Raw genomic sequence first — 23,847 nt, forward strand, 5'->3', positions numbered from 1 at the left:
TTATTTACAAGTAGGTCAGGTAAGTTCCTAATCCTCTACTACTTGGGACCTAGAACATCTTTCTTCTTCTATAACAATGAATGAAACATAAAAATTAGTTGAGGAAAGGGGAATTCATTAAAAAGTATGGTAGACAAAGGCTGCGTTTACAGACGATAGCTTCATGTTGAATATGAAGCTCTGAGAGTACCCACGAGGAAGTCAGAGAGGAGAGGGTGGCTGCTCCACACAAACCAATTCCTCCATCCGAAAAACAACACACACGCACCATTAACGCAGCGGGCCACACACTTCGTGGCTAAAAAAAAAGCGCCTACAGGAAAACAGGCCGGTTACACGGTCCTGTGTGGGCCAGGGACAGTGGCACCAAATCTCCTACTGGGAACAAACTTTTCCTTACAACCATTTCTAATTTCTAGCATCCTTAATCTGCACTCCTAGGATGCCTAACAAATAACACTGCTATTCCATTCCATGTGTGTTCACACTGTAAAGAAGCAGAAACGGAATGATAAAACACGAGCACAGCTTAGGAATAAAGCACACATTCTAAGACACTTCCATAGCGAAGGATGCTAAGATCCAAAATTCTCCTTCTAATTCCTCATTCTCAATTTCATAAAGCCTGGAAAGACTATGTTTATGACTGGTAGGAAATGCCCTGTTCTAGTATTGATCTCGGTTAATTTAAAAAATTCTTCTCTCTGCATCCTTTTGGCCAATTTTTCTCTCATCCTATCTATGCCTATTTACTTTTAGTAACACAATTGATTATTTTTATAAAATCCTGTGATACAGAGCTTTCTTTTTCATTTCACACGAGTGGAATGAGCAGGGCTAACAAGAATCATTAACATCTGGTCATTTTAAGTTGTAAAAACACCTTAAGCTCCTCAGAAGATGCAAAAAAAATTTTTTAAATGTAATAATAGCAATAATTAAATTACATACTTGTGACTTCTTGTAAGAAATCCAAACACGGCCGACTACTTCCAGAAATGCTTATTGAAACAGCCAATGGGGTCTGTCCTTCATAGTTCCTTGTGTTCGTGTCCGCTCCGTAATTATATAACATCCGTGCACAGAGCACATCGTCCCTAAGGGCAGACAAATGTAAAGGAGTCTGTCCGTCTTCTAAGCGACCCAAGTTTGTGTCTGCTCCTCTCTGGAGGAACATTCGGCAGTAAGAGTGATTGCTTTTAATCACAGCGTATCTCAACAGGAAACCGTTCTGAATGTCGATGTTGGCGTTGTGGTCCAGGAGGATTTTCACACAGCTTGACCGCTCTCGGATAATGGCGAGCTGAAGCGGCGTTGTACCTTTATCACTGAGCGGGTCAACCTCAGCCTTGAACTCCAGTAGGAGTCGGACAAATGAGTCCCTACCATAGTGAGCGGCCACATGAAGGGGAGTCCAGCCATCATTGCTTTTGGCATTAATAATGTCGCTCCTGTATTCAGATTCTAACATCAGGCGTGCAATCCGGGCCCGGCCATGCATGGCTGCATAATGAAGAGCAGTGAAGCCTCCGATTAAGTCCTTAACTGTGGGATCAGCTAGAGTTAAAACCAAAATGAAAATATTAGCAGACTCTGGGAGAAAAAGCAACAACTCTGCCATGGCACAGCACATCTTAGCCAATTCCCACATAAAATGCGGAATGATTAAACACATAATGAGTATCAAGTCCTTCTTGCTTCAGCTTAATTGAAGTAGTTTTAATGGAAAATAAATTTTAGTAGAAAGCCATCAAACCTGGATTAACAGGATGAGCAAATGACTTACAAAGCATTTAAAAGATAAATACAGCAAACACAGAGCTCTGATCACCACATCCCTTCTCTTTGCTAATCTAACCAGCCGCCCTTGGCCTCCCAACTCCCTCATCTCTGCACTGTTTCATGTTTCTCTTCTGTTTTGAACTTTTTGTTTTATTTTCTCTTGTGCTCCTTCTTGGTCTTAAAAAGAAGCATGTGTAGCAACATCTGCTGCTCTAAATTACGGATGTACTGTGGTCTGGCAGACTGTGTTATTTTAGGGTATATTAGGTAAAAAAAAAAAAAAAAAAGTTATTTGTGGTCTATAAAAATTCCAAAGTATGTAAGGTATATGTTAAGAGATCTTGATAAATCATGTTTCTATAAGATAAAAGTCTATTCTGAATTCTTTGTTTTACAAGAACTCTGGAGTTTTTAAGAATTAGGCAGCACACATTGTGTGAAAAATTGGGAGAAACCTCAGCACTGTGTAAATATTATTTTCTAAAACAGTTCCAAACCTCTCTTCTAAATCAACAGATTTCTGGAAGAAAGAAATAAAAGAGAAGACAGAAACTAAAATGACTTATCAGCTATGTGACTCCTCAAGCCAGAGACTTCTGTCCCCTGTCCCCAATCCTTCCTAAAGCTGAGAGTCAGTTCTGCACCGCTCTCATCCAACTGGCCTTCCTGGGCAGGGGGCAGAAGAGGGGAAAGAACCTTTATTCACTGCAGGCAGGTCACTTGCTTCCTGGAGGCTGGCAAGTCCATGCGAAGATAGCTGATTGGACCTAACTGTCTAAGAGTAAAATGCTTTCTTCTTATAAAAGTCACTCTTAATTCTTCGTTTGTTCATGAAAGAGAAAAATTCACAAGTGTTTTTCAAACAAACAAATAAAAAGCCTCCACAGTTACATGATTAAACACTCATGTATTGTTTAGTAAAAATATTTTTTAGTTCTATAACATTTTATGACAGTTTGGGCTCTTAGAAAAACTTATGAGGCAGAAAAGTATACGTAAAATAGTAATAATACTGTGGAAAATACAAATTTCAATTAAGAAATAGTTACAACAAAAGCTATACAATGTTAGCACTTTTTAGCTAAGTTATATCAGTTGAATTTCTAAAATTATTTCATATAAACTGATATTACACAACAGTAATAAGACTTTTATGTGTTTAAAGAAAAAAAGGGTATCGTATCTGCCCTGCTCTTCACTAAAAGAAAACTATATAGTATATATTCAAGTTGCGACTTAAAAAAAAAAATAAAAGCAAGAACATTTAAACAAAGCACATTGCTGCCATCTACTGGTAAGATGTGAACAGGGGCTCCTAATGTTTCCATTTTGACAGATGATGCCCTCAAGTTTTTTTTTCAGATACCTTACTTATCTAGAGTAAGTGAGGACAGGCATGAAATCTAAAAGAACCTCTATTATTCAAACAAAACCGTAAATCTTGCCAAGACAGTCATTTCTTAATCTATACCCAACCAATCAACTGCTTCCAAATATTGTCTCCTGTTAGTGAAATTCAAGAATACTTTCACTTCTCCCACCTTTCATCTACCATGGGCACCTTTAAAGGTGCCAGCAAATAGTCTCATGTGTTATTTTACAGTAAAATTAAAATTATGTTACATGAACCTGCACTTTCATCTTTGGTTTTTCACTTTAGGGTTTTTTTTTTTTTTCTTTTTGGTTCTACTTATAATTCAGTGCTATACTGAGCTAGGAAAAACAAATATTAACAAATACAGCAATGATCTGTTTATTCTAAGTAAAAACCATAAAAATGCATGATTTGAGCACATACTGGAAACAAAGCATAGAATGAAGACTGTAGGTTAACAACACGTAAAATCTGTACAGTTACTTTTCTCAAGAAATTAACATGGAAAATATAAGACAAAGATGAAAACAAAAATTATTATTAGCCAATGCAATAAGAAAAAATCTTAAATGGAGTAGTAGAAACTACAAAACATAAAATTCTATAAGAAACAGGCAAGACTTTCTTTGACTTAACTGAATTCACTTCATCGGTGTCTGTTCAAATGTTTCTTCATCAGAAAAGCTTTCCCTGAACACCAAACACAGCAGCCCCATCAACCTTATAACTGTGTTCACTTCAGCAAGCTTTCTCCCCTCACGTGCACGTATTTAATACAAATTCCAGAAGTCTCAAAAAACCCATTTAAACCTATTGAAAAGTTTAGCAATATACATAAATAAAAGCAGAGAAACATTCCCTACCAATGATTTCTTTCCAACAGCTTTACTGCAGTAAAATAAAACTGAGACATTTCAAGTATACAGGTTGATAAACTGATGAATTATATAGTCATGTAACTACCACCACAACCACAATATTCCCATCCTCTTAAAACGCTCCTTCCTGCCCCTTATAGTCAATTCCCTGCCCAGACTCTAGGCCCCAGGCAACTACTAATGCTTTGCCTTTCTAGAATTTCCTAGAGTATTAGGCTTTTGCATTTGACTTACTTCATTCATTGTGATGCTTTTGAAATTCATCCCCATGTTGTTGTTGCTCATCAAAAGTTCATCCCTTTGTACTGCTGAACAATATTCCATACTATGGATATACAGTTCATTTATACAATCATTAGCAAATGGACAAATAGGTTATTCCTAGGCTATAATAAGCAACACTACTGTGAACATTCACATAGTCTGTTTGTGGCTATGTTTTCATTTCATTTGGGAAACTACCTAGGAGAGACGTGCAGGGTCACATGTTAAATGTACATTTGCAGGATTCCACGGACAGGGGAGCCTGGCAGGCTGGTCCATGGGGTCACATAATCAGACACGACTGAGCAACTAGTAGCTCACTTGTGTCCAATTCTTTGAGACCCCACTGACTGTAATGTAGCCCACCAGGCTTCTCTGTTCATGGAATTCTCCAAGCAAGAATACTGGAGTGGGTTGCCACTTCCTCCTCCAGGGGACCTTCCCGACTCAGGCATCGAACTTGCGTCTCCCACATCTCCTGCACTGGCAGAAGGATCTTTTTTTTTTTTTTTTTTTACCACTGAGCCCCTTAAGAATCCCTAAATGTAAATTTAACCTAAAAAGGGCACCAAACTTTTTCTAAATGACTACACAATATTACAGTCCCTCTAGCAATGTATGAGAATTCCGAATGTTCTACATCTTCACTAATACTTGGCATTATTAGCAATGTTAATTCTACCAGTTCTGTTGAGTATAAGGTGGTAACTTACTGGGATTTTAACATACATTTCCCCAATGACTAGTGATATTGGGCTTATTTATATACTTTCTTTTTGTGGAGTGTCCTTGAAATCATTTACCCATTTTTATTATGTACTTTTACTCATGACTGAGTTTAAAACTCAACTGTGTACATATTCTGGATACAAGCCCTTTTGTCTTGTATTTTCTCCTAGTCTACTGCTTGCCTTTTCACTTTATATAATGTGTCTTTGGAAGAGAAAAAATTTTAAATTTTGATGAAGTCTATAGTATTTGTTTTCTTTGACGGCTTGTGCATTTTGTGTCCTGTTTAAGAAATCTTTGCCTAACACAAAATCACAGATTTTGTGTTTTCTTCTAGAAGTTTCATAACTTTAACATTTATATTTAGAGCAATGATCCACTGCTAACTGGTTTTGGCGCAGAGTGTAACATCAGATCAAGGTTCATTATTTTTCATATAAGTGTCTATTTGTTCAAGCACCATTTGTTTACGTGAAGCAAGAACTTTCAGATGTACAAGTTGAATGTAGAAAAAGCAGAGGAACAAGATATCAAATTGCCAACATCTGCTGTATCAGAAAAAGCAAGAGAATTCCAGAAAAACATTTACCTACTTCTGCTTATTGACTACACTAAAGCCTTTGACTGTGTGGATCACAACAAACTGAGGAAAATGCTTAAAGAGATGGGAATACCAGACCATCTTACCTGTCTATTGAGAACCTGTACGCAGGTCAAGAAGCAACAGTTAGAACCAGTCATGGAACAACAGACTGATTCAAAACTGGGAAAGGAACACGTCAAGGCTATACACTGTAACCCTGCTTATTCAACTTCTATATAGAATATATCATGCAAAATGCCAGGCTGGATGAATCACAAGCTGGAATCAAGATGTTAGGAGAAATATCAACAGCCTCAGATATGCAGATGATACCACTCTAATGGCAGAAAGTGAAGAGGAAGTAGTGAACTAAAGAGCTTCTTGATGAGGGTGAAAGAGGAGAGTGAAAAAGCTGGCTTAAAACTCAACACTGAAAAAACAAAAGATCATGGCATCTGGTCCCATCACTTTATGGCAAATAGAAGGGGAAAAAGTGGAAACAGTGACAGATTTTATTTTCTTGGGCTAAAAACTCACTGCGGACAGTGACTGCAGCCATGAAATTAAAAGATGCTTGCTCATTTCTATGATAAAACTAGACAGTATATTAAAAAGCAGAGACATCACTTTGTTGACAAAGGTTTACATAGTGAAAGCTATGGCTTTTCCAGTTGTCATGTACAGATGTGAGAGCTGGACCACAAGGAAGGTTGAATGCTGAAGAATTGATGGTTTTGAATTGTGGTGTTGGAGAAGACTCTTGAGCGTCCCTTGGACAGCAAGGAGATCAAACTAGTCAATCCTAAAGGAAATCAACCCTGAATATTCACTGGGAGGACTGATGCTGAAGCTCCAATACCCTGATGCTGGGAAAGATAGTGGACAGGAGAAGAAGGGGGCATCAGAGGATGAGATGGTTGGATGGCATCACTGACTCAATGGACCTGAGTTTGAGCAGACTCCAGGAGATAGTGAAGGAAAGGGAAACCTGGGGCACTATAGTTTATGCGGTTGCAAAGAGTCAGACACAACTTAGCAACTGAACAACAAACAAATTTGTCCTGGTGCCTTTGCCACAAAACAGTTTACCATAAAGTGTGGATGTATTTCTGAACTCTATTCTGTTTCACCAATCTAAAACTGTATCCACATACCAATACGTGATTATCTTGACACTGGAGCTTTATAGTAAGTTTTGATAGCAGGTAACATCCTCAAACTTTCTTTAAAACTCTTTTGGCCAATAAATTTAGAACCAACCCATCAATTTCTTCAAACAGGCCTGTAAAAATATTGATTGGAATATGCTAAATATTTCAAAAATGTAAACCTGTTCCAAATTATCTAAATACTATTTATTGTTCTAAACTGTGAATACAGAACACCTTTCTGAATATTCAGGTCTTCTTTAATTTCCCTCAGCGATGTTTTGTACTTTTCAGTGTATTAAGTATTGCACATCTTTCAATACATTTATTACTGAACTTTGTTGCTATTATAATGAATTGTTTTACATTTTATTCTCTAAATGTTATTTGCTGGTATAGAGAAGTAAAACTGATTTTTATGTATTGACCTATATACTCTGTAATCTAGCTAAATTCACTTTTTAGTTCTAGACATCTTTGTAGATTTCTTACAATTTGCTAAATACACAATTATGTTCTCTGCAAATAAAGACAGCTTTACTTCTTCCTTTCCAATTCCAGGACTTTTATTTGAATAACAAAATGTTGAATAAATGTAGTAAACACATGTACACTTGCCTTGCTCCTGATCTTAGAGGGAAAGCATTCAGCAGTTCATTTACTATGATGTAATTCTGTAGTCTTCGGAAAACTTGTAGCTTTCCACAAGTGCCTCTCTTTAGGGTTTGGAAGTTATGTTCTGCTTTTGGCTTGCTAAGAGTGTTATGATTAATGGGTATACTATACTGTCAACCCCTTCATGGATCACAGCCTTGTTGTGGTGAAGACACGTGCATAACTCAATGAAGCTATGAGCCATGCCGTGCAGGGCTACCCAGGACAGACAGATCATTGTATAGAGTTCTGACAAAACGTAGTCAACCAGAGAAGTGGCAACCGACTCCAATATTCTTGCCTGGAGAACCCCATCTACAGTATGAAAGGCAAAACGAGATGATACTAGAAGACGAACCCCCCAGGCTGGAAGGTGTCCAGTATCCTACTGGGGAAGAGTGGAGGGCGATTACTAACAGCTCCAGAAAGAATGAAGCACCTGGCCCAAAGTGGAAATGACACACAGTTGTGGCCGTATCTGGTGGTGAAAGCAAAGTCTGATACAGTAGAGAACAGTATTGCACAGTAACCCGGAATGTTAGGTCCACTGTTAAGGTAAATTGGATGTGGTCACGCAAGAGATGGCCAAACAGAACACTGACATCTCAGGAATAAGTAAACTAAAATGGACGGGAATGGGAGAATTTAATTCAGATGACCATTACATCTACTACTGTGAGCAAAAATCCCTTAGAAGAAACAGAACAGCCCTCACAGTCAACAAATGAATCTGAAACACAGTACTTGGGTACAATCTCAAAAATGACAGAATGATCTTGGTTCATTTTCAAGGAAATGTGTTCATTTCACATCCAACTTCACAGTAATCCAAGTCTATGCCCCAACCACTGATGCCAAAGAAGCTGAAGTAGACTGTTTCTGTGAAGACCTACAACACCTTCTAGAACTAACATGAAAAAAAGATGCCCTTTTCAACGCAGGAGACTGGAATGCAAAAGTAGGAAGTCAAAAGGTACCTGAAACAACAGGCAAGTTGGGCCTCAGAGTACAAAATGAAGCAAGGCAAAGATTAACAGAGCCAAGAAAACACAGTGGTCATAAAAAACACTTTTTTCCAACAACACGAGAGACAACACTACACATGGACATCACCAGCGTCAATACCAAAATCAGATTTATGTTCTTTGCAGCCAAATATTGAGAAGCTCTATACAGTCAGTAAAAACAACTGGAGCTGACTGTGGTTCATATAATGAGCTCTTTATCGCAAAATTTAGGTTAAATTGAAGAAAGTAGAGAAAACCTCTAGACCATTCAGATATGACCTAAATCAAATCCCTTATGATTACACTGTGGAGGTGATGAATAGATTCAAGGATTAGATATGGTAGACAGAATGCCTGAAGAATTATGGATGTAGGTTCATAACACTGTTCAGGAGGCAGTGACCAAAACCATCCCAAAGAAAAAGAAGTGGTTGTCTGAGAAGGCTTTACAAATAGCTGAGGAAAGAAGAGAAAAATATACCCAGCTGAATGGAGAGTTTCAAAGAACAGCAAGGAGAGATAAGAAAGCCTTGTTAAATGAACAATGCCAAGAAATTGAGGAAAACAACAGAATGGGAAAGACTAGAGATCTCTCAGAGAAGGCAATGGCACCCCACTCCAGTACTCTTGCCTGGAAAATCCCATGGACGGAGGAGCCTGGTGGGCTGCAGTCCATGGAGTCGTAAAGAGTTGGACACGACTGAGCGACTTCACTTTCATGCATTGGAGAAGGAAGTGGCAACCCACTCCAGTGTTCTTGCCTGGTGAATCCCAGGGACAGGGGAGCCTGGTGGGCTGCCATCTATGGGGTCGCATAGAGTCGGACACGACTGAAGCGACTTAGCAGCAGCAGTAGCAGCTACAAGAAGCTGCTAGTTTTCTCTACAAGAAAACTAGAGATATCAAGCGAACATTTCATGCAAGGACGGGCACGATAAAGGACAGAAACACTAAGGACCTAACACAAGTAGAAGAGTTTAAGAAGAGGTGGCAAGATTGCAAAGAACTATATAAGGTCTTAACTACCTGGATAACCTCATGGTGTGGTCTGGCTCTAGGTGTGGTCACTCACCTAGAGCCAGACATCCTGGAGTATGAAGTCAAGTGGGCCTTAGAAAGCATAACTATGAACAAAGCTAGTGGAGGTGATGGAATTCCTGCAGAGCTATTTCAAATCCTCCAAGATGATGCTGTTAAAGTGCTGCACTCAATATGCCAGCAAATTTGGAAAACTCAGCAGTGGCCACAGGACCGCTGCGGAAAAGGTCAGTTTTCATCCCAATCCCAAAGAAGGGCAATGCCAAAGAATGTTCCAACTACCATATAATTGTGCTCATTTCACATGCTAGCAAGGTTATGCTTGAAATCCTTCAAGCTAGGCTTCAGTATTATGTGAACCAAGAACTTCCAGAGGTACAAGCTGGGTTTAGAAAAGGCAGAGGAACCAGAGATCAAACTGTCAACATTTGCTGAATCATTGAGAAAGCAAGGGAACTCCAGAAAAACTTTTGCTTCATTGACTATGCTAAAGCCTTTGACTGTGTGGCTAACAATAAACTGGAAAATTCTTCGAAAGACAGGAATACCAGGCCACTTTACCTGTCTCCCAAGAATCCATAGGGTCAAGAAAACAAAAAAAGCACATAGCCAATAACAACAAGTATCAGGTTTTCACTACAGATCCTATAGACACTAAAAGGACAATAAGGAATATAATGAGCACCCTTGCAGTTCAAGGGTGTTTAACAGTTAGAACCAGACATGGAACAACTGACTGGTTCAAAATTGGGGAAGCACTTCCCTGATGGCTCAGATGATCAAGAATCTGCCTGCAATGCAGGAGATCCAAGTTCAATTCCTGGGTCAGGAAGATCCCCTGGAAAAGGGAATGGCTACCCACACCACTATTCTTGCCTGGGAAATTCCATGGACAGAAGAACCTGGCAGGTTACAGTCCATGGAGTCGTAAAGAATCAGACACAAGTTAGCAACTGAAAAACATATTGTCGATTCCATTTTCTGCATCTATTGGAATGATCATTTGGTATTTACTTTTATTCTATTAACAGGGTAAATTACTCAGTACGTTTTCAGATATTAAGGAAAGTTTGCATTCCTGGGATAAACACTCTTTAGCTGTGATATATTCTTTTTTATATAATGGTGAATGAGACTTGATAGTACTTTGTTAAGGGTATTTCTATCTGTTGTCATAACGGATAGTGGTCTGTTGTTTTCATTCCCTGAAATATCTTTACTTGGTTTCAGGGTACTACACACTTTATACAATTTAAGTTTGGGATCATTTCCTCATTGTTTGTTAATGTTTATGCCTTTATTATTTGAAATAATTCAACAGAAAAGGCAGCCGGGTCTAAGGTTTTTAGTGTAGTTTTAGTTATGAACTAAGTTTCTTTGTTGTAAACTGATTAAATTATTATGTTTTTCCCTTGGGTCAGTTCTGGCTATTTGTGTATTTCAAGTAAACTGTCCATTTCTTCTAAATGGCAGAAGGGTGCTCATTATATTCCTTATTATCATTTTAGTATCTACAGGATCTGTAGTGAAAACCTAATACTTGTTATTGGTTATGTGCTTTTTTGTTTTCTTCATCAGTCTACCTTTAGGTTTATCAATTTTATTGATCTTTTCGAAGAACCAGCTTTTTCTTGGTTTCATCAATTTTCTCCATGATTTGTCTATTTTCATTTCCACTGATTTCTTTTCTTCTGTTTATTTCATTCCTATTCTTACTTTGAATGTAATTCCAGCAATACAGAGAAACTGTAACCTGAGAGCCGCCTTTCCTCTCCCTTCCTTTGCGCTGTTACTGTCATATATATTACATCTTTATATAAGCCCAACAACCGTTTTATAATTGTCTTTTAAGAGATGAAAAGGGGGAAACATATTTACATTGTCTATGGCAGCACGCTCCTAAGGGGGCCCCTCCCATAATCCCTGCCTCTTGATGCTCATGCCCTTGTGTAAATCTCTTCCCACGCATATGAGCAGGACCTGGACTTCCTCTAACCCAAACAACCTAGCAAAGGTGACGGAATGCCACAACTTCATATGTTATGATACACGAGGCTCCATCTTGCTGGCAGACTCACTGCAACTCTCCGTGCTGCCTTCATGAACTAAGGGGTCTTGCTGGGAAAGCCCACAGGACAAGAATCTGCAGTTTACCTCTAAGAACTACTGGCAACCTTCAGCTATGGCCCTCAGTCCTATACAACCAAGGGAATTAATCTGATGACAACCTGAGTGAGCTTAGAAGCAAATTCTTCCCCCGTTAAGCCTCCGATGAGAACGGTCTGGCCAATACCTTAAAACTGGGAGGTAATAATAGCAATAGGAATGAACACACTGTTTTTTACATGCATAGTTACCTATACCAGTGATTTTTATTTGTCCTGTGAATTTGGATTACACATGGTACTTTTCTTTCAGCTAAAAGGACTTCTTTCTTTGCATGTGTTGGTATGCTTAATAATGTTCCACAGGTCTGCAGGGTCGTTGAGTGAGGCTCTGACACTGCTTACAGCAAGTGAGAGAATCACCTCACATGTAACAGGAGACCTGGCAAATAAGACAGCTATATGGGCTTCGATAAGCTGCCACATATTCCTGGAAACGTGGAAGGCTGATGCATGCTTAAGAAAGACCAGAGAGGACCCCAGTTATCTACTCATCTCTGGTTAAACATGAGGCCAGAAAATGAAAGTTGGGGCATACCTGTAAATTATCTGATTACTGATTGTGTCTACTAAACCTAATATACAGATCTCATTGGCAAAGTAAAAGTTTTACTGCCTCAAATTGCTTAAGCACAACCTCTGACCAGTTACTGGTCAAACATAAGTTATTTTGATCATAAGCTATCTTAAATATCTTATTGTCTTTTTCAAAATTCTTTTTTATGTGTGTTCCTCAGACTGGATAATGTTTATTGATCAATTTTCAAAGTCACAAATTCCTTCTTGAGCAAGCTCAAATCTCTGCTAATCACTCTAATGAATTCATTTGTTATTGTACTTTTGATTCTAGAATTTATATAAACATTATATATATATATACACACACACACTCCCGTATATATATTGTTGTTGTTGTTCAGTTGCTTAGTCTTGTCTGACTCTTTACAATCCCATGGACTGCAGGACGCCAGGCCTCCCTATCCTTCACCATCTCCTAGAGTTTGCTCAAACTCATGTCCATTGAATTGGGGATGCCATCCAACCATTTCGTCCTCTGTCGTCCCCTTCTCCTCCTGTCTTCAATCTTTCCCAGCATCAGGGTCTTTTCTAATGAGTCAGCCCTGCACATCAGGTGGCCACAATATTGGGGCTTCAATTTCTTTATTGATCATCTCTATTTGATGAGTCATGGTCACATGTTGTCATTTCATTCTTTGAACATGGCTTCCTTAGTTCTTTGAACACCTTTATAATAGCTATCCTGAAATTTTGTTAAATGTAGCATCTGCCTCTTCAGAGACATTTTGTATTAGCTAGTTTCATTTCCTATGCATGAGCAATACATTTCGGTTTCTTAGCAAGTCTCTTGATTTTACTGAAAACTGACCATCTTAGACTATCACAGCATCCTTGGATTTTGATCCTTACCTCTTCTAGGTTGGCTGCTGTCACTATTAGTTTTAATGAATTGCCTAAACTAATTCTACATAGTTTGTCTTCCTTAAGAGTATACAGTGTCTCTGCTCAGTTGTTACTATCAAAGCAGGGCTTCTAGGGGCTGCTCCCAGGAATAACTTATATTTGACCAGTAACTGGTTAGAGATTGTGCTTAAGCAATTTGAACCAGTAAAGCTTCCATCCTTTACCAAGGAGGTCTGTGTGTAGGCTGATACACACATTTAATAATCAGACAATTTACAAATATGTCACAGCTTTCATTTTCTGGCTTCAAGTTCAATGAGAGAGGAGTCGATAACTGGGGTCCTCTCTGGTCTTTCTTAAACATGCATCAGCCTTCCAAATTCCCAGGAATACACAGCAGCTTATCAAAGCCCACATGGCTATCTCATTTGTCAGGTCTCTTGTTAAATGTGAGTCTTCTCTGTTGCTTGCCCCAACTGGTATTAGAGCCTCAGTCAAGTAGCTGCACTGCAAGTCAAACAAGCTTGCAGTTTGTTTACCACCTAGATCAAGACCAGGGTTATTTTCAACAGCAGTCCAGGCATGGGGCATTTCCGTGGGCTCCAAAATCAGGTCAGTCCCTTCCACCATCAAGCAGGATTCCAGCTCTCATGATACTGTGACACAGAGCCTGGTGGAGAGCAGAGAGAGTAAAATGGGAATAGCCACTTTGGGCTCAACTTCTTCTTTTTCAAGTTTAAGTTAAAAAATAACTGATTTAAGATGGTTTGTCTTTCCTATTCAAACATTTAAAGCTATAAATTCCTCTCTAGGCACTGCTCTAGTATATCCCACAAATTCTGGTATGCTGTGCTTTCTCTATCATTCAGCTCAAAATTTGACTTCCAAACGTCTGAGGCTGTCCTAGATATGTTGTTGTTGTTGATTTCTAATAGAACTCCACTGCAGTTAGGGAATATACCCTTAAGATTTCAGCCTTGTAACCTTTACTGACACTTTACTGGCAGCATATGGTTTATCCCAGTGTCCATAACACGCACACAAAAAGAATGTACATTCTGAAGGTGTTGGATGCTATTTTCGAAAATAGTATGTCAATGTGTTTGATGATGTTTTTAAGATTTTCTCTAGATATTGATATTTTAAATCTAGTTCTATCAATTGCTGAGAAATGTTAGAATATTCAAGATTGTGAAACTGTCCATTTCTCCCTTTCATTGTCAATTTTTTGCCTCATGTATTTTGAAGTTCCCTTTTCGGGCACATTTTATGAGTGTTATTCCTCCTAGTGAAGTGCCCACTTGTCACTATGAAATGTCTCTGTTTAGTTCTGATAGTGGTCTATGTCTTGGAATCTATTTCATATGCCACTAATGTGGCCTCTCAGGCTTTCACGTGCTTGCTGTTTGCATGGTGTATTTCCAGGACATACACCATCCATCTACCTACTTTCAACCTGCCTGTACCTTTAAAGCATATCTTTGTAAACAGCATATAATTGAGTTTTGTCTACTTACCTTTCTGATAATTTCTAGATTTTCATCAGAGTGTTCTGTCCATTAATGTTTAATGTAATTATTGATATATTGATTTAACTTACCATTTTATTATTTGTTTTCCATTTGTCTCCTAGTCTCTCTTCTTTCCTTTATACCTTTTTTAAAATATTATCAGAACAATTTTTAGCATTCCATTTTAATTTCTCCATTGATGTTCTAGCTATACTTCTTTGCATTATCTTTTGTTTTTTTTTAAACTGGTAGCTCTAAGGATTAAAATATATATACTAATTTGGTCAAAAACATTACCAGAATATTTACAGAGGTTATTATATGCTTCCCATCTGTGTTTAAAAGCTCAAATACTTTTGGACATTATAAAATTCTAAAAGTGGGAAACTTAGTTTTTACAAAATATATGTATAGGCATCGCACCTTAATTTGCTATTTATGTGATTACTCTTCGTAAAAGTTTTAAAAGTACCAAATGCAAAGCTAAGTGGCACAAGAACAGACACTGCTTCAAGGTCTACAAACAGCTATGCAATGTGCCATGAGTGTCATTATAGGAAAAAAAGCACAGTGATGGAGGAAAAAAATCTAAACAAATCCTTAAAACTTGACTAATAATTCACCACAGAACAAAGAACTAGAAAGTCCGGTGGTGTAATGTTCCCAAACAGGATTTCCCCAAGAAACATTACTTTTTTGCTAATGAAAAACTGAATATTTAGAAAAGCAGCAAAGCAAAAACAGCATTCCTCAATAACTACTGTCCACAGTGACAGCAGACTGCTTTCAGCTTTCCTTCTATACATTTAAAATATGTATGTAACTGTAATCATAGTCTAATCATTTTTCCCTCTATATTTAGGCACTGAAAATGCCTCCATTTTTAAAATTACATATAATAAAGGGTAAAATTTTCATACAGGAAAAAATTCTTGCATTTAAGCTGCTTCCTTGGAATAAATAAATAAAAGTAGTCTCAGGATCTAACACATACTACTAAACTTCTTTCCACAAATGCTTTCCTAAATGTCTACCATCAATGTCCCCATTTCATCACATTTGGGATTACCATTTGTAAGACCTTTCATTTCTGAAAAACAAAAATAACTTCTCATGATCATGCTATGAATTTCTTTGACCAATCCCTTATCTCCCATTTATTTTCTTATGTTTCACCAAGAGGATTTTACCTACTGTACCAAGAGGAGACCTGAGACACTTTTCTCAGTTTACTCTGGGGATCTGCTTTATGAAATTAACTTCTAGAGCTTCAGCTGACTGCCCTCCAGGTCTGTTTGCATAAACACTAAATCTGAAGATAAACACACACACCGGCTAATATAGGGTCTCTTACTGTTACACTCTTGAAATGTTCAATGTAGTATTAGAATTTTTAGAAAGATTCAAAATGGGAAAATGAATACAATATGGGTTTCTTAAAAATGTGCACTCTTATGGTAAACACTCTTCCCCATAATTCAAACAGCACACTAACCTCATCAGAAAGACCACCAGGATGAGGACAAAGATACTACCATATGCATCACATTTGTGTTTGGAAACACTGATATTTTTGGACTTTATAAAATCCTAAGTGTTCATCATTTTGAAGCAGGATGTTTGAAAGTAAAACAGCAAAATATCACTTACTTATATGCACAGGCCAACGTTTTATGTTCTACTAGTCACATGTGGCTACTGAGCACTTTAAACAGGGATAGTGTGACTGAGGAACTGAAGTTTTTAACTTAACTGTAAATACAGGCATATATTTTACTGCACTACACTTTACTGCAGTTAGAGATATCGACTATGTTTTTTAAAAATTGTAAGTTGGCAACATCACCTACAGCAAGTCAATCAGTGCCATTTTCCAACAGTATTTGCTCATTTTGTCTCCCTGTATCATATTAGGATAATTCTTGAAATATTTCGAACTTTTTCATCATTATTATATTTGTTATGGTGATCAATTATCTTAGATGTGACTATGTCAATTATTTAGGGTTGCCACAAAACACACCCATAAGACGACAGTCAACTTAATGAATGTTGTATCTGTCCTGACTGCTCCACCAACCCCAGTCTCTCTCTCTCTCTTCAGGCCTCCCTATCTCCTGGGACACAAATGATCAGGCCTTTAACTGTTGAAAATGAAGAGTCACATGTCTCTCACTTTAAATCAAAAGCTAGAAATGATTAGGCTTAGTGAGGAAGATGTTGAAAACTGAGACAAGCCAAAAGCTAGCTTCTTGTGCAAAACAGTTAGCTAAGATGTGAATGCAAAGGAAACATTCTTGAAGGAAATTAAAAGGGCTACTCCAGTGAACACAGGAATAATAAAAAAGTGGAGCAGCCTTTTTTATCATATGGAGAAAGTCTGAGTGGGCCAAACAGAAGATCAAAACAGCCACAACATGCCCTAATTTAGCCAAAGCCTAATTTGGAGAAGGCCCTAACTCGCTTCAGTTATATGAAGGCTGCAAGAGGTGAGGAAACTTCAAAAACAAAAAAAAGTCTGAAGCTAGCAGAGGTTGATTCATGAAGTTCCAGGAAAGAGGCTATCTCCATACATCACAATGTAAGATGAAGCAGCACGTGCTGATGGAAAAGTTGCTGCAAATTCTCTAGAAAATAATTAATGAAGATGGCCACACTAAACAACAGTGATTCAATGTTATTGGAGTAAGAGGCTACCTAGGACTTTCATAGTTAGAGAAGTGAAAGCCTGGCTTCAAAGCGTCAAAGGACAGGCTGACTCTTGTTAAAGCAGCTGGTGACTTTAAGTTGAAGCCAGTGCTCATTTACCATTCCAAAATCCGAGGGCACTTAGGAATTGTATCAAACTACCCTGCCTATGCTCTATAAATGGAACAACAGAGCCTGGATGACAGTACATCTGTGTATAATACAGTTTACTGAATGTATAAAGCTCAAAGCCCAGAACTACTGCTCAGAAATAAAGATTCCTTTCAAAATATTACTGCTCATTGACAATGCACCTAGTCATCCAAAAGCTATGATAGAGCTATAAGTAAGATTAATGTTGTTTTCATGCCTAACATAATATCCATTCTGCAGTTCATGGGTTAAGGTGTAATTTCGACTATGAAATTTTATTACTGAAGAAATGCATTTCCTAAGGCTACAGATGCCATAGACAGTGATTCCTCTGATGGATGGGGGAAAAGTAAATTGAAAATTTTTTAGAAAGAATTCACCATTCTAGATGCCATTTAGAACATTCATGACTCATAGGAAGGGGACAAAATATCAATATTAAGAGTTTTGAAGATGTTGATTCCAACTCTCACAGATGACGCTGAGAGGGTCAAGACCAGTGCAGGAAGGAACTGCAGATTACTTAGCAAGAGAATTAGAAATAGAAGTGGAGCCTAAAGACGTGAGTGACTGAATTGCTGCAATCTCATGATGAAATTTTAACAGATGAGGAGTTGCTTCTCAGGGACAAGTAATGAAAGTGATTTCTTAAGATGGAAGCTCAAGTGAAGATGCTGTGGAGGTTGTTGAAATCACAACAAAGACTTCAGAATATTACATAAACTTAGTTGATAAAACAGCAATAGGGTTTGACAGAATTAACTCCAATTTTGAAAGCAGTTCTGCTGTGAATAAAATGCTGTCAAACATTTGTGCAGGCTATAGGGAAGTAATTTGTGAAAGGAAGAGTTAATTGATGGTCAAACTTCATTTCTGTCATATTTTAAGAAATTGCCACAGCCACTCCAGCCTTCAGCAGCCTCCACCTTGATGAGTCAGTAGCCATCAACATGAGGCAAGACCCTCCACTGGCAAAAGGATTATAACTCACTGAAGGCTCAGATGATGGCTAGCAATTTTTTAGCAATAAAGCATTTTTTAACTCAAGTATGCACATTCTTTCTTTCGACAGTCCCCAGACTACAGTATAGTATAAACATAACTTTTATATACACTGGGAAATCAGAAAATTCGTGTGACTCCCCCTAGTGCAACATTCGTTTCACTGTGATGGTCTGGGATTGAACCCTCAGTATCTCTGAGGTATGCCTGCTGCTACACATGCTGTAGACAGCACAGGTTTAGACTAAAGACAGCCTCTTATTACTTTTTCCCCCTTTTGGAATACAGACAGTATTAGTAATACAAACTTGCTCATAAGCACACGTCACACAGCTGTTCCCCAGCCAGGCTGCCTTCTGCAGTCACATCGCTGTCACCACAGCACAGAGAGGGCAACTTCTGAGCTCTGAGTTTTGATAGATCTGTGTGCTCACTCACTGGCAGTTTCACTGTGCAGGTGTACAGATTTACCTGCAAGATCCAATCCTTTAATGCACTTGAAATTAAACATTTCTGGTAGGGTGAAAGGCTTAAATGAAACATCTATGTCTTCCCCACCCCCAACTCCTCCCAATTGCTCTAACTTTCTCCGGCTCATTCAGTAAATGACAACTCTTTTCTTCCAAACCCTCAGCCCCCAAACCTTAGTTATTCTTGGTTTCTTTTCCTCTCACCTCACAGTCAATCTATCATCACATCGTGTTGTCTCCATTTTCAAAATATATCCAGAATCTGACCACTCACTTCTCAATACACCCACTGCTATCATGTAGCCCAAGCCACAGATCTCTCTCACCTGAACTATTTTAAAGTACTGAAGAGGTTTTCTGATGTTTCCCCTGCTCGTCTACAATCTGTCTTTCTCAGAGCAGCCAGAGTGAGTCTTTCAGGAAGTTCATATCATTCCTCAGTTGAGAAGTGGTCAATGGCACCCCTCCCTTCTCATTCAGAGCAAAGTTAAAGGTCTAGGAGCTAGAGAACATGTTGGCTGACTCTCTTGAGCCCTGTTTGGTTCCCTCTCCCATCATTCTGCTCCAGCCACCATCTTCCTGGCTTCTTCTTGAAAGTGCTAAGATGTTCCCAACCTAGAGTTTTACTTAACACTTTTCTCCCAGATACCTACATGGTTTGGTCTTCATTTCTTTCAGGCCTCGGCTGACATGTCACGTTAGAGGCCTTCCATGAATACCTAATTTAAAACAGCAGTCTGTCCCTCTTTACCCCTTCTCTGATTCTTTTCTCTTCACGATTCGATATTGTATACTGTCAGTTACTGAAACGTAAGTGTTGCGACAGTAGAGACTTTCCTTTGTTACTGTAGTCCCAGCCCTCGGAACAGTGCCTGGCACAAAGCAGGTGCTCAGGAAACACGTGTGGGGTTCAGGGAGATGAGGCTGCAGTCCTGATCAGGCAGCAGCGCCCTTTCACTAATTCACAATGCTACAACCAGTGAGCTTTTCCACAGCACACATCTGTTTCGCCCATTCCTCTCTGTCACACGGCTCACCACTGTCCCCAGAATAAATGACTGGATGCGCTCCAATCACGCTGAATCTCAGCTCCTAAAACCAAACATGCTCCCTTTTTCCTTCAACCCTTCATCAGTGTCCTCTGAGTTTGGAGTAACTCCACAACTCCACCCTTCCAGGACCCTACATGGCCTCACCTTTCAAGACCGCAACCAAACCACGCTTGCTCCAGCAGGCCTTCCCTGCCCCTCCCGCCACCTCCACCCCAACAACAGTGGGTGGTGGTTTATAAACAGTGCTCAGTTCAGTCTCTCGGGACTGCATTGTCTTCTTATAGGTCATACAGAATCAATTTATGAGGTGAATTGACGGTGAACAAATTACTTACCATTCTGTGACTCAGTTTTCTCAGTGGAAAAAACACTTCTTACTTACTTAACCTCATGAACAGTTGTGCAGAATCTAAATGTTCAACAAATGCTGGCTATAAATCCATCCCCCCAGTAGACTGTGGAGTATCAGAAGTGGAACATAATGATTAGGTCCACATCTCAGGGCCTGGCCAGAGCCTAGCATATGTCAGGCACTCAATAAATACCTGCTGAATAAATACCTGAACAAGTGGCCAACTGGCCGCCTCCCCCTCCTCTATCTGTGCAGATTCTCTCTCTTTGCACAGAGGTTGGGGAGGGAGGAGGGAGAGAGGAAAGCGAACCCTTGTTTCTGTGTATTTCTCCCTGCCCCGTATTTGAATTTTTGACTTCATTTCATCCTAATGTCCAGCACAAACTAAGCTTATTAACAGGATGGGGCCAACCTAACTCTAAGTTTAAAAGCTCTTAAAGAAACTGTGGTTTAAGGAAAAGAGCAGGTATGAAGAATTCAGGCACTTTTCTAATCCTACCAGAAGACTGGCCCATTTCAATCAGTATTTTTTAATAGTAATAATTAAAAAAAAAAGGATCAGCCTTGTCTCTGTAAAGTTGGGGAACAATTATCTTAGGTAACTGGTGCTTATTTCTTCTTTCTCTCTCTCACTGAGAACAATACAGACACGGGTTCTGTCCTCACGAAGCCTCAAACTAGAACAGAACTAAATAGAATACTACAAAAATAATTTATTTTATTATATTATTAATAAAATAAATTATTATTTCATTGCTTGTGACAGGAGCTACAATACAAAGGTACAGAGCCTAGCAGTACCATATCACAGAGAGATCTGACCAAGTCTGGATGGTGAGGGAAGGCTTCCCTGAGAAGCGTGGGGAGAGGTGAGTGAGGCAGCATGGGCCAGGGGAAGGGGCGGCTCAGAGACAAACCAGGAGACGCTGCAGACGAGCAGACGCTGCAGGGCCACGAGGTCACATTAGGGACTCAGAACTGCCCCGAGAGAAGGGGGAGGCCACTGATGGATTTTAAAAAGACATACTTTAACTGTCATTTTTAAGAGGTCACTCCATTTGGAGACTGGCTGGGAGGGCGCTGACTGGAAGCAGGGATGAAAGAGACATTTAAGAATTCTGGTGAGAATAAGGTTTCCTTACCCAGAGGTAGGACAGTGCCTCCAATGAAAGGAAGTGAAATGATCTGACAACTATTTAGAAGGATAGTTTCTAGGTTTCTGGCATAGCTTTGGTGCCATTTACTACAGAAGAACACAGTCAAGGAGCAGCTCATGCTGAACTGTGAGCCATGAGTGTGGAGACGCTGAACAGGCAGCACTAGTCTGGTGATCAGAAGCCAGGCCAAGACGAAATACAGAGCGTGTCTAACATCACACGGGGCCAAGGCGAGCGGAGAGCAGGAGGAGGGCTCCATTCCTATTTATGTTCCCCAATGGACACATAATGTGCTCTTAAAAACTACTCCATGCAGGCTTGTAATACCCTTCACATGGAAGATCAATGAGGGAAATCTTTATATTCTGTATAAAAACAAAATCAAATTTATATACTAAAATCATTTGTCTAAAAATTTAAGTTGTTTTCAAATAAAAATAAAAATGCATTTATGATAAAAAAAAAAAAACTACTCCATAAAGTTCTTATTCTACTAAGGAAACGTGAAAAAGGAGGAAGTAAAAGGTGCTATACAAGAATAAGTGAGGGATTTCTGCAAAGTATGTAATTTTGTTGTTTTAAAATTTTATATGGAAATGCAAAGTGATAAGATTAGACAGGGCTTCCCAGGTGGCTCAGTGGTAAAGAATCTGCCTGCCAATGCAGGAAATGTGGGTTCAATCCCTGGGTCAGGAAGATCCCCTGCAGAAGGAAATGAAAACCCACTCTTGCCTGGGAAATCCCAGGGACAGAGGAGCCTGGCAGGGTGTAGTCCATGGGGCCACAAAGAGTCAAATACAATGTAGCAACTGAGACAACAACAACAAAGAGTAGCGAGACATTCCTAAAGAGGGAGAGGAGATCTGCTCTCCCAGATACTAAAGCTTACTAGAGAACAATTTACAACAGTATCATACTCACCTAGGGACATACTGACAACAGAATTAATGGAACCGTGCATGTTGGTAGGGCACAACAATGAGAAAAAAGAGATGATGGAGGCTTCCTTTATGTGTGAAATTGTAACCGTGTGATACACCAAAACCAATTCTGGATAGATTAAGGTCCTAAACATTATGAAACTTTTTTGAAAAAAATATAGGCAAATAATGACCCTGTGGTATGATGTACAAGACACAGAAAGCACAACTCATAAGCCAAAAGAAAACACAATTTACTTAAAATGTAAACTTCTGCCCAATAAAAACAAGCATAGCAAGAAAATGAAAAAGCTACCAACTGGGAGAAGACTGTTACAACATGTAACTACCAGCAGAGAATATATAAACAACTCCTGCAAGCAGTCAGAAAGAGACCCGCAAAGAGCCCAGTCCAGCAAAGGCTTTGCTACTCATGTCACTTTTGCAAGGGGCAGGGGAAGAAGCGAGCACGTCGCACAGAAGAGCAAACCACCTAGCAACATACTCCTGGCAAAGGCAGGGGCCTGGGCCCTCTCACACCTGCTAGGGACAGCCATTAACAACCTTCCTTGGAGGACAATTTGTCAATATCCATTAAAACAAACTAACTAACTAACATTCCTTTGATTGTACTTCTAGGAATTATCCAAGAGATAAACTCACACATGTAAAAAGATTAGTCAAGGACATTCTCTGTAATACTGTTCCTAGAAGAAGAAAAATGAAAAATTAGAATGTCCAAAATAGGGAATAAGTTCAAAGAAATTACATCCATACAATGGAATCAGTGACAAGGGAACAATCACTTAGTGAAACGTTTTATGAAAAAATCAAGATGCAGAACCAACGATTAATAAAAGGGAAGCAGGCGAGAAGGTGGCCAGTGGAAAAATATGCACACACAGATGCACAGACTATCTCTTCAGGGACACAAAAAAATTCAGTAAGCGTGCCTCTGGGCAGCAGAGGGAGATCAGGGCTGAGGGGCAGACGTTTCCCTCTCAACAGTCTGTTCGTTACACCTTTCCTTTAGATGTTAACCATGTATATGGATGCATGTGTTACCTTCTCAACAAATAAAATGTCCTACCGAGAAACTTTCAGCCTCTCTCAAAAAATAAAAAAGGTTGATTTAAACAAATGATAGTATATCCATACTAATAAACACTACCTAGCAGTTGAAACAGAAGATGCCAAGAGTGAACGTTGATATTCTAGGAATCAGCAAACTACAATGGACTGGAATGGGTGAATGTAACTCAGATGACCATCATATCTACTACTGCGGGCAGGAATCCCTCAGAAGAAATGGAGTAGCCATCATGGTCAACAAGAGAGTCGAAATGCAGTACTTCCATGCAATCTCAAAAACGACAGAATGACAGTTTGTTTCCAAGGCAAACCATTCAATATCACGGTAATCCACGTCTATGCCCCAACCAGTAACACTGAAGGAGCTGAAGTTGAACGGTTCTATGAAGACCTACAAGGCCTTTT

The 23,847-nt window shown here is 39.1% G+C and overlaps 1 protein-coding gene across 4 annotated transcripts in view; it reads right to left on the bottom strand.

The window, feature by feature from the left end:
* ASB7 (ankyrin repeat and SOCS box containing 7) overlaps nt 1-23,847 on the bottom strand; it is a 57,496-nt gene that overhangs the window by 18,117 nt on the left and 15,532 nt on the right. For all 4 annotated transcript variants that reach the window (XM_070358819.1, XM_070358818.1, XM_005888960.2 and 1 more), the window contains one exon: nt 952-1,557. In XM_070358819.1, the coding sequence (XP_070214920.1) occupies nt 952-1,557 (606 nt within the window). The remainder of the gene's footprint in view (nt 1-951; nt 1,558-23,847) is intronic.

Source organism: Bos mutus, chromosome 21 (genome assembly GCF_027580195.1).
Source record: "Bos mutus isolate GX-2022 chromosome 21, NWIPB_WYAK_1.1, whole genome shotgun sequence".
NCBI classification, from domain to species: domain Eukaryota; kingdom Metazoa; phylum Chordata; class Mammalia; order Artiodactyla; family Bovidae; genus Bos; species Bos mutus.